This window comes from Cervus elaphus, chromosome 18 (assembly GCF_910594005.1).
Source record: "Cervus elaphus chromosome 18, mCerEla1.1, whole genome shotgun sequence".
Lineage (NCBI taxonomy): Eukaryota > Metazoa > Chordata > Mammalia > Artiodactyla > Cervidae > Cervus > Cervus elaphus.
Genome location: NC_057832.1, coordinates 38,681,241 through 38,696,576, shown reverse-complemented (window position 1 = coordinate 38,696,576; position 15,336 = coordinate 38,681,241). Strand labels below are relative to the sequence as shown.

General features: G+C 36.3%; 1 protein-coding gene across 1 annotated transcript in view; it reads right to left on the bottom strand.

Moving 5' to 3' along the window:
* Positions 1–6,238: 6,238 nt before the first annotated feature.
* ABCB5 (ATP binding cassette subfamily B member 5) overlaps positions 6,239–15,336 on the bottom strand; it is a 115,165-nt gene continuing 106,067 nt past the window's right edge. The window contains exons 25-27 of the mRNA XM_043872292.1: positions 14,474–14,680; positions 8,302–8,448; positions 6,239–6,486 (exon numbers count right to left, since the gene is read on the bottom strand). Of these exons, the coding sequence (XP_043728227.1) occupies positions 6,289–6,486; positions 8,302–8,448; positions 14,474–14,680 (552 nt within the window). The 3' untranslated portion in view covers positions 6,239–6,288. The remainder of the gene's footprint in view (positions 6,487–8,301; positions 8,449–14,473; positions 14,681–15,336) is intronic.

Genomic DNA, 15,336 nt, shown 5'->3' with positions numbered 1-15,336 from the left:
AGTGAGGTCTACATAATCACTAATGAATTCTAAGTTTTTTAAAAAGTTTTTTACATAATTATTCCTTAACAAGATTGAAGTAATAACTACACGACATATTCATTAGCCCTTGAGAGGAATGCTTAAATACAACCATTAAAGAGTCAAGCCTTTGAGTTATTGGGAGAAGAGAAGGAAGAAGAGGGTGAGTAGATTGGACATATATCATATCTCTAATATAGCCTCAGCTTGTAGTAGAGATAACAGTATCTCATAGTGATATTTTAAATGAGACATTTGCTGTTGTCCAAAAATTTTTAAAAATAACAAATACCAAATGCCTACTTTGTGTTCAGTCTTTTGGGTTAAAAATAAGCCTTAAGCATTATTATGAATCACTGACATAATTTGAGAACTTATATTATTGTAAACAGGAGTAAAATATTTCTTGTGTCCTTTCTTTAAGAAAAAAATAATCATTTGAAAAGAAATCACCCCATCATTCTGACCATATGACTAAAATCAACTATTTAAAAATTTAACAGTATGAAGGCATTTTAGCATTATAATTTTAAAATGTTCAAAGTATGTTAAAATAACTTAAACTTTAGTCTGTGTGTGTATATGTACTTACCCAGAATTATTGCCCAATCTATTTTTATCTCAAATTGTTATAAGAGGTCAAGTTAATATTAGTTCATCCTTCAAATAAAGTTAATTGATTATTAACTAAATGTAAATATTCTATTGTGTATAATAAACTGATAGTCACTGATGTTGCTAAATAGACTTTTGTAAAAGTAATTGCTCTTTTTTTAACTATATATAAGAAATTCTGAATACATCAAAAAAAAAAAAAATGGATCCAAGAGCTTATACCTTTATAAAACTAAACTTCAACAGAGAAAATAAGGTAACACTTATTGGATTTAATTAATTGTTCTATCCATGCACAAGTTTACAACTTTTGCTTATGAATCCTATATTTAAAGTGTCTGGTTTTGGAGACAGTTTTTGTTCTGTCTTTTTTTTTTTTTAATTCCACTCTAGAACAATGGTTCTCAATTTTGTTGTTGTTAACAAACCCCTCTGAGAATTTGATTCAGGTTATGGATCTTAAGAATATACTCATGTCAATACCTCTCTGATACCTATAAATTGACTCAAGATTTAGAGGTAGGTGTATCCTGTTGAGTTCTTAGTTTGTATGTTCTATTAAAATGCACATGTTTTTAGAGGAATTTTACTTGAGTAAGTCAAAGAAAGTGTCTTTTATCGTTGACTCTGTTATCTAACCTTGATAAAAATGAATGTGGAGAAAGGCTGACTCTTTTCCAACAGACTGGAATGTCTCTGAAGATTCCAATAAAGAAGAACCACCGGGGTGTTGTCCTTCACCTTTCAGAAGTGTATGATTAAAATTTTGTGATGTTTGTACTTTTCTTGCTTGTTCTGTATATGATGGATCTGTGATATACTAGTGGTCACTCCAGATGTTTTAATTTTGTCTAGGCTAATGTCTTAGGCCTTCTGTTAATATGGAAATAGATGGAATTTTATAGTACATCATTAAATATCCCACTTTAAAATAATTTTATTACTGAAGCAGTATGTATTTTCTAATATTTGGAAAGTCATTCATATGAATAGGAGCCTCAATATAGTTGAGCAAACCCAAACCACTTCTGATGGACTCCGCCTTAGCCAACACTTTATCCAATGCTTATGTTACTATCTTTTTTTTTTGTCAGTTACAACATTTGTAAATCTGTCTTAGTTTTTGCATGATACAGTTATCAACATCTTTTTTATCTTAACCAAAGAGAAGAATGATGCATCAGCAAGTGGGCTGTAAATGGAACAAAAGAGTTATGATAAATACTCTGAAAATAAAGATAGAAGGGGTGATTCAACAGTGAGAGAGACAGTCTACTACACCTTGGGTCTAATCTTCCTCTACACTTGTGAGCACTGGTGTCTGAAGGTAGAGAGACTGAACAGTTGTGGGGAAAATGTGCTATTGCCATAGCAGCTATATTTCCAAGCCTTCTGAATCATAATTAGGTTGTGTGTGAGAATTTTTTTCAGAGTGTGGGTAGACAGAAAAAAAAATCTAGATTCACATCAGAATGTTAACCAAGGAGGAACCATGCACCTTTATGTTTTTGCTGTGTAAGGAGGAGTCACACAGCAAGCTATTTTCTATGTAAACAATTCAAAAGTACAACTTCCAATTCCATCTTAGAAGGGTGATGTATTAGTTAAGTGTGGGTTATAGAGTCAGATTTTCTGAATTGAATCCTCATTCTGTTACTTCCTTGGTGTTTGACTTTGAGAAGATTCCTTAATTAATCTGTGCCTCATTTGGTAAAGTTTGAATAAAAGAATGAATCTTACTGTCAGTAGGTTAATGCCTGTAAGGCTCAATCATAGTGCCTGATGGATGAGTGCTTAATGAATGTGAACTTAATTTTATAAGTTCTATATAAAAAGTATGTATGGTATATAAAAATGGAAACTTATAAATTAGCTGATTTTATATTATTGACCTTATTATTGTGGATACTAATGACAGGAGCATTTCATTTTATAATGGAAGGCATTCTCTTTGTTACTTTGGAGGTTCTTTTCCCTTTCCCTGTCTTTGGGAGCCCTGTTGACCTTGCTCTTATTTGATGACCCCTTCTTGCTCCTGATTTCCTTTGGTGTCCTGTATGTACCATGGTGTGAGAGCCAGGCTTTTCCTTTTTGGCTTGTATGTTGGTTTTAACCCATCTCTTCCCAGGGGATTTAGTTCTAGGAAAGTGGGGGCTAAAGGAACTTATGAAACTAATATAGGCAAAGTAATTCTGCTTTAACTAGGGCCATGAAACTACAAATTTAATTTTTTTTTTTTTTAGATTTTCTGAGGATTTCATGGTGGAATATTTTTTTTCCTTTCAGTCCTAAGCTGACTCCTTGAGTCTATTATATTCTTTATTGCTTGAGTATTTTCAAGTAGTTTTTTTCCTCTTTTTCTAGTTCATTCTTTCTCTTGCTGTCTCTCCTTTTCTTTTTTGCTTTACAATTGTCCAGAATGTTCTGGTAACTTAACAACTTCAACTATCTTCCTAGAATCTTTTCTTGACTTTCAGCTGGGGAGAAAATATTTTAGCCCTGTTTTACGTTACTGGATTGTAGTAAAGCTGATGGTCAAACAGAATACCTCCGTTCAATAGAAAATTTTACTTGGCTTATAAAGAATAGCATTCCATCATTTACTACATCTACAGAAACACAGATCAGTTTACGAGACCATTCTTTCCTTCAGTTTAATAATGCAGTAGTGATTGCATTCATTTATAGTTTTTCACACTGAATTGTCTATAATTTTTGCTTTTCTAAAATCTCAAGTATCTTTAAGGAGCTCCTCAAGTAGTTTTAAAAGTAAAACATTTTAATAGGATTGAACTGTACCTTGATAATTAAGTATAAATCATTAAGGAAACATGCCTAACAAATTCAATTACATTGGTAGTGCTTTTCAGTGTATTTCCATAGACATTATATTCACAGATACTATGCTTTTTCTTAAGGTGGGAAAATTATCCTGGATTACCTACATACACCCAATGCAATCATAGGGTCCTTATATAAGAGTACTAGAACGAAAAAAAAAAAAGAGTACTAGAAGAAGGGAAAAGGCAGAGATGGAGGTATAATGAAGGGATCAGTGATCTGAGGGATGCATGCTGAGGCACATGGGTAAAGAAGAAGGAATGAATTTGTCTCTAGAGCCTATGGAGACTGGTTTTAGACTTCTGTTCTCTAGAATTGCCAGATAACAAATGTATATATTTTTTAATCCACTACATTTGTGGTAATTTGTTACAGCAGCAATAGAAAAGTAATACAGACTTTATTAGTGCGCTTTTGCTAAAAGGAGGCAAGCTGTGTTGCTTGAGGTTACTATGTAGACATTTGACTATCCATGCATTTTTAAAAAATAATTATGTCTTTTAAAGGAGCTTTTAAATTTCTATTACTTCCAATTTTCCCAGTTTCCTCCCTTGACTAGTTCCTATGAGTGAATTTTCCAGTCAACTTATGATTCCGCTTCAGTAATCCTCTGGGAATAAGAGCTCAAATTAAAACAATGAATACACAGGTGGACACTAACAGAAAATATTTTCATACAATAAGTGATATGCAAAGCACTCTATATATACTATGAAACCGACACATTGAATAGGCTAAAAGCCAGGTTATTAGCTATGACCTAAGATCACTGAACATAAAAACATACCACCATTTGTTTTAAGGAGTGGTAAGATAAAAAGGGAGTTGGTTGGGTTATATTTTAAAACCATTTTTAAAATAATACAGCAATTTAAAATTTTTAAATTGTGATGTTTACTAAAAGCAGCTGGTCTTACTTACTTTTCGCCTTCATCAGCTGATAACCCCACAGATCCTTGTATACTATCCAGGACCCCAGTTCTCAGCCTGGTTACTTGTTCCAGTGAAGGCAGTAACTTCAAGAGAATTCTGCCTGTGGAGTACTCTTTAAAATCTTTTGAAATAAAAATGCAAATAAAATATTAGACGGGGCTATTAATTAGAAAGTGTTTCACTCATGTATATTATCAAGGGTGAAACAGACCACCAGCCCAAGTTGGATGCATGAGACAAGTGCTCTGGGCTGGTGCACCCGGAAGACCCAGAGGGATGGGATGGGGAGGGAGGCAGGAATGGGGATCGGGATGGGGAAGACATGTAAATCCATGGCTGATTCATGTCAATGTATGGCAAAACCCACTACAATACTGTAAAGTAATTAGCCTCCAACTAATAAAAATAAATGGAAAAAATAATAATAAAATCACAATTGTACTTGAAAAAAAATAATAAAGTCACAAAAGTCGGAAAAAAAAAAAAAAGAAAGTGTTTCGCTGACGTCTGTAGGTATGACTGTGGAACTGCTATGGCTACGCCCAAGGAGAATATAGGCTTGGCAGGTATTTCTAATCTAGGAGGCATTACAGAATTGAAGCCTGGACTGCTCCTGCTCTGAGGAATTAAGCATATCCAATACCATACTGCTCTCTCCCTCCTTCCCAGGAAAGAGAAACCGTCAAGAGCTCAACATCCACACATAGCAAAGGGGCCACAGGCTTTCGTGCCAGTGCTTTTAAACAACAATCTGGTTCTCAATCCCCCAATCCTATTTTTATTTTGCATTTTCTAAAGTGTGGCATAAAACACAAATGGTTTTAGTTTTTTTCACAAGATTTCAGATTACTAGCAGAGTGTACTTTAGGGAGGCTGGTTGTAAGCATCAATGTAAATAGAAATACACTGAAGAACGGACATAAAATCCCTGGATGAAATTACATATTTAAGTAAATGTAAAACATGACTCAGTTTATTTACATGTTATTTACTGTTATTTACATGGAATTTTAAAATCATACGTATATTACATATAAACTTTAAACAAATTACTTGATTGAGTAATAATAGAGGCATTTAAAATTTTTCACCATAGTAAAAGTAGCTCTTATTTTAAGTAAATAAGTGTTCATATATAGAGTAAGCTTGTGACTTACTCTGCCAAACCTAAAGCTTGAAATAGTGGAATCTTCAGAATGGATCATGTAAACCATTTCGTTTACTGAAGTGGAAGATAACTACCTAATTCTGCCAGAAATTTTACATTATAATTCTCCCTATCCTCTTGACAAAAGGATATAATGGAATTTTGGGTAATAGTGGATATTCATGACAAAAGGTTATAATGGAATTTTGGGTAATAGTGGATATTCACTGAAAGAAGCATTGAGAGAGTGTGAGAGAACATCTGATGGTCTGGAGAAAAGGACCAGCTCAAATTGCTCTAATATTTGCTAGAAAATTCAGGATGTTCCAAATTAAAATCATTCTTCCTGCAATGCCACAGGTCCAACTACATCATACTGTCTATTTGCCAAAATCTTTCAATTTAGTTAGTTGGATAATTTTTCCCTCTAGGAATATATTCCCAATTTTATAGCAGAAATTGATAGGAAAATACTCACTTTGCAGCAAATTGCTTTATAAGCAAATGTGCTTTTTATAAATTGAAGGATAAATGCATTATCTCACTTAAATGAATTTTTGTTTCCTTTTGAGAATCTGAAGGGAAGATGGTGTGTGAACAAAACATGTCTACTTGAATAGCATGATTCTATTGATACATGCAATAAACAAGATCAAAGCATACCAAATAATTATTAAGCAGTCTTTCTTTGCATTACACAAAGATCAAAATATGTGTTAACTCCAACAGCATCATTGCACTGACTGTGCGTTTACTAACTTAAAATATATGTCTCGATTTCTCAGGAGCTCTTGATGAGTTCCTTGTTCCTTTATTTTTCCATTGTGCAGAACCACTATCAAATCTGCGTTCTGTATCGTGGAGAGTCTGTGAGCCACCACTACGCAGGTCCTCCCCTTACTGGCCTTATCAAGGGCATGTTGAACCACCTGGAAGAGAGAAGGACCTATGACTGCTAGTTTTGGTTAAATGCCAGTAAACTTGCCCAAGTCAAACTGATTAAGGAAATCTAATAACATTCATTGTGTATTTGCTTATCTTCAAGGAAACTACCCTTCTTTGTGGAATATCTTAATAGAAATTTAAAATAAGTAATTATAGACACTGATTAAGATTTTTTAATTGGAGTAGCTTTTGTGACAATAAAAATTAGATGGTTATTTGTGTTTAGTGGTTTCAAAGTCAAACCCAGGAAGTAGTATTTCCATACTCAGTTGTCTATTTACTTCATTTCCTCTCATGGTTCCTTTTGTCTGTTTTTCTTTTTAGAATTTAGTTGTAAAACTGTCCTAGCTAAAACAGCATCTCAGCTACAAAGAGGTAATAATGCTTTATATGAGAAATAAGGGGATTTCCTGGAGGTCCAGTGGTAGGATCAGTGCTCTCACTGCAGGGAACACAGGTTCAATTCCTGGTTGGGGAACTAAGATCCCACATGGCTTGCAGTGCAGCCAAAAACAAAACAACAAGAACAAATAAGAAATGGAAGTAGAAGGTAAAATCTGATTATTTGCTGAATATATAAAATATTCTAATGACGGTTATCTCATTTAAATCCTTTCAGTATCTCTGTAAGGAGTATTTTCATTTTCCTGATAAGTAAACCAAGATTTGAAAAATTCAGGTCACTTGACCTAGGTCACACTGCTAGTAACTGATGAATCCAGAATTACAGCCCAAATATGTCTGATTCCAAAAGTCCCATTTTTTTCTTTCATAACACACTGTCTCCTTGGAAATCAAGAATGATAATCATCTAAAAATAGTAGTTGTGTAGTGATTAATCTCATGGGATCTTAGATCAGATACACTCTATTAGAATTTAAAGTGAAAGTGAAAGTTGCTCAGTTGTGTCCGACTCTTTGCGACCCATGGACACTAGTCCATGTGATTCTCCAGGCCAGAATACTGGAGTGGGTAGCCTTTCCCTTCTCCAGGGGATCTTCCCAACCCAGGGATCGAACCCAGGTCTCCTGCATTGCAGATGGATTCTTTACCAACTGAGCCATGAGGGATTTAAGGAAGTTACTTAACTTTTTCTAAGCCTTACTGTGCTGATCTGTAAACTGAACATAGTAAAAAATAATTAATCAAACTGTTGTGAGGATTGAGATAGTAGTGTATAATAAGCACTTGATAAATATTGAAGATTATTATTCATTTAACCAGCTTTCATTTAACAAATAAGAACATACTATATATGCAAGAACTACTAAGGGACAAGAATATAGTAAAATTAAACATGAGAAGAAGCTTGAACTGTACACCTATTGTTACATGTCTGTTTGCCCCCTTGTTTCCTTTTCAAACTGAGCAAATATTCTAAAGAAGGTAGAGAAACTAGCAGGCTACAACATTGCTGTGTAGATCACTCTCTTACATATGTAGTTTACCTTATTATTTTGTTTGGTATCATTAGAATAATAAAACAGGAAAGTAATCTTCCTTGGACTTTTTCCTTGAGTGGAGAAGCATTTCAAGAATTGGGACCCTTTTGATGATGAGACAAATTCTAATGAGAAAACCTTTCTAACACACAAGATTCCTCGTGCCCCAACTCTCTCCCCGCTCCCCACCAGCCTCTGACCTTTACATAAAGGTCAAAACCTTAATTACAACTGGTGACCCTATGACTACAATTCTTTCCAGGCCTTTTTTTCCCCCACCAACTGACCTTAATTTCTTCCAAAATACTCCACTCTCATATTTCATATTAATCCTGAGGTGAAAGAAGAGAAAGTTACCTTTTCACTCTCATTGTCAAGAGCTGAAGTGGCCTCATCCAACAATAAAATTTTTGGTTTACGGAGAAGAGCCCTTGCAATAGCTAGTCTTTGTTTCTGGCCGCCAGAAAGATGTGTTCCTTTCAGTCCGACGTGTGTGTTGTATTTCTATTACAGGAACATGCAATTAAGAAAGCAAGTCTTGGTTATTTAAATTAACATGGCAACTGTGGGCGAGAGCCATCTAAATATTTCAGATTTTGCTACTCTCTAAAATTTGTGTCCCAACAAGTGCTGAAATCTGTTCTTGGACTTGGTTGCAAATAAATGCTAAGCCAGCAGTAAACACTATTTCATTTACGTATCTAATCTGGTCACAAACAGTAGACCTTTGCCATTTTGCTTCTACAAAGGAATTGTTCAAATTAAAGCATTAAAAAAAAACCATCATTAGGGAAAAAGTTCCCAGTAAACACAAATCTTTCCCCATTAAGTTAAAGTATCTTCTGTTTTCAGGTCAAAATGATTTAAAGTATCATTTTAAAAGAAATCATTGGGTTCCCTAGCTGTGGCTCTTACTAAATCTTTGTGGGCACATTTCTCCAGGTGTCATGATGCCATTCTCAGTGGTACAGGTATCATCCTAGCAATAAGTTAGGCTGGCATCTTAAGACAGTCCATTCAACTTTTCAGGCCATGATATTGATATTTAGCACTTCACAAATTTCTACACTCTCCTACTTACTAATGACCCCCTTTTCAGTATTACACTCCATGGAAGGGTAAAGGAAATTTCTCACATGTCTAAATCATAATGGATCAGCAAGCAGGCTCCCACGTGCTGTCTACATTATCCTGTTGACTCTGCTTTTCTCCAGGGTTTCACACTGCTCTCTATTAGCCCTTGCCAGTTGTCTGAGAAATACATGCCACTGGTACCCAAACAAGGATGTGTGGGTGGATCAGCTCCACTGGGAAAATAAGTCCAACTGTACAACCCTCTGAATGTGGATCCCGTAGCATCATCATAGAGAAATGCAGCACTGTTTAACTTAGGACTCTGGAGAGGGCTGATTCAACTGCCTTTCCCTCCACACCTTGCTGCCTTCAGAAGGTGTTTCTCCAGCAAGAGGGGGTTTTGAGAGAGCTTGTGAGTAACTTTAATAACAGATATGTCTCCTGAATCTCAAAGTTCATTTTTCAACTTAAAATGTTTAGTTGCTTACTTTATGTCAAACGATGGGTGTCTGAATTACTGAAGCCCAGTAAAAGAGTCCTTTGTGAAGTCTACAAAGGAAACAGACTTTAGCTATCTTCTCTGTGATTTTGGGAGATTCTGTGGTGGCTCAGATGGTAAAGTGTCTCCCTGCAATGCTGGAGACCCAGGTTCAATCCCTGGGTTGGGAAGATCCCCTGGAAAAGGAAATAGCAACTCACTCCAGTACTCTTGCCTGGAAAATTCCACGGATGGAGAAACCTGGTGGGCTAGAGTCCATAGGGGTCACAAAGAGTTGGACGTGACTTCACTTTCATTCTTTTTTCTTTATGATTTTACCTGAGACTGCTAGCCCACTGGGCCTTTTCCTCCTAAAACATATTTTATTAAAACTGTAATCACAGGGCTATAGATAATCAGGTAAAACTCAGTGGTTCATATCCACATCCTGCAAATTTCCCATCTAAATTGGAGGATTCAATCTTAAGCCAAAAACTGGATTTGGTGGCGACGATAATGGACTTGTAGCTCTTTCTACCAGTCTAGTTTAAATTGTATGTGGATTCTTCTATTACAGCTGAAGAAGATACAATACTAGCTTAGAAATCACTTTGCATTTCTTGGCTTTCTCTGGCTTTCAGGAAGATATAAGTCTCAAGAATAAATACAATTCAGATGTTTTTGCCCATCATTAAGCCCTGGTGGCTCAGATGGTAAAGAATCTGCCCACAATGCAGGAGACACAGGTTCAATTGCTGGGTCGGGAAGATCCCCTGGAGGAGGAAATGGCAACCCACTCCAGTATTCTTGCCTGGAGAATTCCATGGACAGAGGAACCTGGCAGTCTACAGTCCATGGGATCATAAAGAGTCGGACACAACTGAGAGACTAACACTTTCAAGCAGAACAGATTATAAATATGAATATACATGTTGTCTCAATAGTAATCTAAAAACATTTTCAGACACTTAAACTGAAGGTTTTTGTCTTTTTGTTTGTTTCTAATGAAGAACTACAGAATTTCATTCTTTCCTGTTTCAACTGAAAATCTAAATCAATTTTCTGGCAAACACTGGGATGGTGAGTGCCCTGAAATCACCTGTTTTATGAGATACTCAAAAAGCAGTAGCTGTTCAATGTAAACCTGGGTCTAAATACCAATTGGATCCTGGAAGGAACATCAGATAGAATCTAATCCTAAACCAGCTGCATTCTGGAGATTCCCTGCAGGCCCTTTAAAGGACTTTCAGGGTGGTTCCAGTGGGAGCCAGGAAGTGGTTTGACTGAGAGCTGACTGTGTGAAATTGTGGGCACTAGGGGATTTCTACACCTGATGTATTTCTCAGGGATCCTCAAGACCAAGCCAGTGTTATCTCAACACCTCTTCCAGGCTAATATCTCCAAATGCCTGGAGGTTCTATTCATGGCATACACCATAGATTTGTTATCCTTAGCACATTCTAAGTTGACCGCTATTCACGCTCTAGCCTTGATCTGCCAGACAGGTCCATAATCCTTTACCTGAAACCCACAGGGCTATATTTGTTTAACAATTCTTTTTTTTTTTTTTTTTTACTTTAGAATAAAATATACTATAAATGGTACACATCACACATTGTTTATATTTAATATGCAATATGTATCATTTTGGGCTTCCCAGGCTTCAGGGGTAAAGAATTCGCCTGCCAATGCAGGAGACATAGGAGACTCAGGTTTGATGCCTGGGTTGGGAAGATCCCCTGGAGAAGGAAATGGCAACTTGCTCCGTATTCTTGCCTGCAAAATTCCATGGACTGTAGCCTGGCAGGCTACAGTCCATGGGTCGGTCTCAGAGTCAGACACAACTGAGCAACTGAGCACACACACATTTACTATTTAAGACTCTCAGAAAAGGCTGGGTAGCAATCAATAATCAAATATGTGAATCGTTCTGTAGAAATATTTGACAATTCATTCTAAGTAGGATTAATAAAGACTACATAAAACCTCACATCACTTTGACTACCCAACAAATTTACTTAAAACATATGGTCTTTGTGTGTGGAGGGGAGTGTGTGACGTTTAAGAACTTTTGGAAATTGGAACTGGGGGAAAGAAAAATATGGACCTGAATTTCTCTCATCCAGGTTGTAATGTACCAGGATTTGCCCCTTTCATGTAGTCTGGGCCATTGCCACAGAGGCCACAACGTCTCTTGAATGAGCGAACAAGAGGCTGAGCTTCAAATGATTTTTTTTTTTCCTTTAAAAATTCGATCATGTCACTTCTTTGTGTAAAAAGGTCCAGCGGTTTCCTCTTCCCAATAATAACAGAGTCCAAACTTAGTCTGGTAATTCAGAACCTTCACATTTAGTCCATGCTCATATTTGTGTGGCTTCTTCTTAATTCCCCACTTTATAGTTTATGCTCAGAACTTTAAACTTATTTTCCCTCAAACACATAAAACCCTTTCACATGTATGTGTTTCTGCATGAGCTTATTCTGTCTCCTAAAAATGGTGTTGCTCCCTCTCTGCCTAGTGAACTACTCATTCTTCAAAACCCAGTTCAAAGCAATATCCTCTGTGTGGTTTTCTGTGAAGCTCTGTCACTCCTGCTTTTGTACTCTTATCATAAGCTCTTTGTGTTTTCGGGCCAGAAAGATGCCCACTGTATTATGTACTTTCTTGCTCACTTTCTACAGACAACCTGAAGCTCAGTCCTGACAATTCTACTTTTATGATATTTTTACATCCCTTTCCTTGTTTTATTTTACTTTATTAATTCAGACCTTCATAACTTAACCCTGGAAATAGCTCCGAGTTGATTTCCCAAAACCCCTGTCCTTTCTTCACTCCAAATGGTTATTTACATTACTGCTAGACTAGTAATTTCCCTGTCCTATTCCAAAAGGATATTTTGGCACCAGATTTCTTTATGGTTCTATATATTTTGCAGGTAAGAGTGATATGAAGGTAAACTACAGTTTTATTTAAAAACACTTAGAAACAAGCTATTCTTTCTTTTGGAAATAACATTATGATTCTCAAAGTTGGTTGTAAAAAGAATGCTGAATCTATGCAGTGTATAGTTTTGGGTAAATCTGAGAAATAGTACAATGAAAAGAATGAAAGATAAAAAACAATTTAAGGGTAAAAGTCGAATGGTACAATTATAAAATGGATAGCATTTTACCACACATAAATTAAAGAAAAATCCTATTAGGATTATGTAGATAATAATCTGTCCTTGAATCAATAGTTCAGTGAATGTCTTGGTTAAAAAGGGGAAAGCTATAGGGTCACAATATTTTGTTACTCCTATTATAGTTAGTAATGCAGAACCTTACTGAAGTTAGGGAAACTGTATTAATGGCCCATTTCTAGTTAGAGGAACCAATTAATGTGGACAGGAGATGATGAGGGATGATCTAGTAGTATAAAAGAGAGTATGGTGACCATTATCCTTCTCTCAAAACAGGGCATTAGATTAGTTGTTTGATATCATGCTTACTAAACATTGGCATTTCCTTTTAAAGTGAGCTAGAAAACCACAGTATACAAATTTGTTTCTAATCAAAAGTAAGTGTAAGTAAAAGTAAGTAGGTATATACATATACCTTTTTTTTTTTTTTTTTTTGCTGCACTGTGCAACATGTGGGGTCTTAGTTCTCTCACCAGGGATCAAACCTGTGCACCTTTTAGGAAGTGTGGAGTCTTAACCACTGGCTCACCAGAAAGTCCCTATATTTTTATTTTATGTATGTGTGTATGTAGGTATAAATAGATATTGTAAGAACTTATAACTTGCAACTAACATTAGTGTCTCTGTGCACTATTTCTGGATTTGTATCAATGCTTGTTATGTTAAAGCCCTCTTTACAGTTAACCAAGATTTTCAACTTTTCTGAGATTTTGTATCAGCTGTCACAGCAAATGTAGAGAGCTGACAAAAATGGCAGGCAAGGACCTAAAATTCTAGTGGGAAAAGGAGACCATAAACAAATTAGTAAGCACCAGGGTAATTTTAGGCTGTGGTAAGCACTCTGAAGACTATGTGATGGGCTATGAGGGTTGATGGGTCCTCTTTAAAATAAGATGGCCAGGGCAGGCTGCTGCAAAAGTGACATTTGAAAGAGCTTGAAATTTAAGGAGCTGGCTCTTTGAAGAGTCATAGGAAGGCAGAACCCAGCTGAAGAAATATGAGTGTAAATGTCCTGCAGTAGGGAATAACTTGGCAAATTCTTGAGACAGAAAGAAGTCAGTATGACTGGAGAGAGTGAGCACATAAAGAGGAGATCAGGGCCAGATCACAGAAGGCCTTGCCAGTCTAATAAGTTTTGATTTCATTCTTAGTTCAAAGGGATGACGTTAGGAGGCTTTAGGCAGGGAGGGGTATGATTTACTTTATGTTTTTAAAAGATCGAATTGATGTGATGAAGAATTATAAAGGGGCAAGACTGGAAGCAGGAAGACAGATCAAGAAGGTACTAAAGTGGTCCTCTCTGATGTCTCAGACGGTAAAGAATCCATCTGCAATGTGGAATACTTAGGTTAAATCCCTGGGTTGGGAAGATCCGCTGGAGAAGGGAATGGCTACCCACTCTAGTGTTCTTGCCTAGAGAATTCCATGGACAGAGGAGTCCATGGCATCACAAACAGTCAGACATGACTGAGCGACTAACACTTTCACTCACTTTCAAGGTGGTCCAGAGGGGGATGATGGTGGTGTAGCCATGAGTAGAGTATAAATGAATAGAAGGTATAAAATCAAAATATGAAAATTAATTCATATCCAGTGAATATTAATACAGTTGGTCTTGGAAAAAGTCACACAAACATAATCTCAAATTTTGCTTTTTATATCTAACTTTACATTAGATGTCAGCAATAAATAAATTGTGTAATCCAAGGAGCACATAAAAATAACCACTTAAACCCAATAAAATACTAGGGCATACTTGACAGCTTTTAATTCAAGATTTCAGACATTTTCTTACCTCAGGGAGACCCTCAATAAAAGAGTGGATGTTTGCTGCGTTTGCTACTTCTCTTATCTCATTCATTGACACAACACGGCTGTTATCACCATAGGCAATGTTCTCAGCAATGCTACAGTTGAAGAGCACAGGTTCTTGAGACACGGTTGCTATCTGGGAACGGAGCCACTGTACGTTTAGTTCCTTTGCATCCACACCATCAAATAGCTGCCGAAAGCAGAATGGAGAATGGTATGTGAAGATCCAACAACTGTGTCGTGTTACAGTTCACTGTATTCAAACATATACAAATCATAACAAGAAGGTTAGGAATTCAAGCTGTTTCATATCATAAATGTTACTCAAGAAGGGCTCATAAATCGTATGTTGTATAAAAGCAGACAGCATGTATTAATAACTAACTGAAGTACCAACTCTTAAACTTACTTGACATTTCTGGGAATGGCCATATATTCTAGAGACCTGCCCAAAGTTTAGAATGAAGTCTGGTGTTCTGTACTAAAGTCAGATGAAAAATGACCAACGTCCACTGTAAAGGACCCTGCTTTATGAAAGCCTAGTGATGTAACAAAATTCAACTGACATCTGATGAGCATAAGAATACCTACTATATGATGAGGCCTCTTCAGGCACTGGGGAAAGAGTAATAAATAAGACAAAGGTCTTACCCTCCTGTAGCTTATATTGTAGTGGAGAGAGACAGGTAATAAGCACACTAACAAACACAACGTCAGAAAAAGAAAGTGTCATGAAACAAGATAATGGGATAGAAAGTGACTAAGAATGTGCTGAGGATTTGGGAAGGGGATGGGTGAAGGCATTATATTCTATCTAAGAAGTCCCGTCTAAGGAAGTAGCATTTT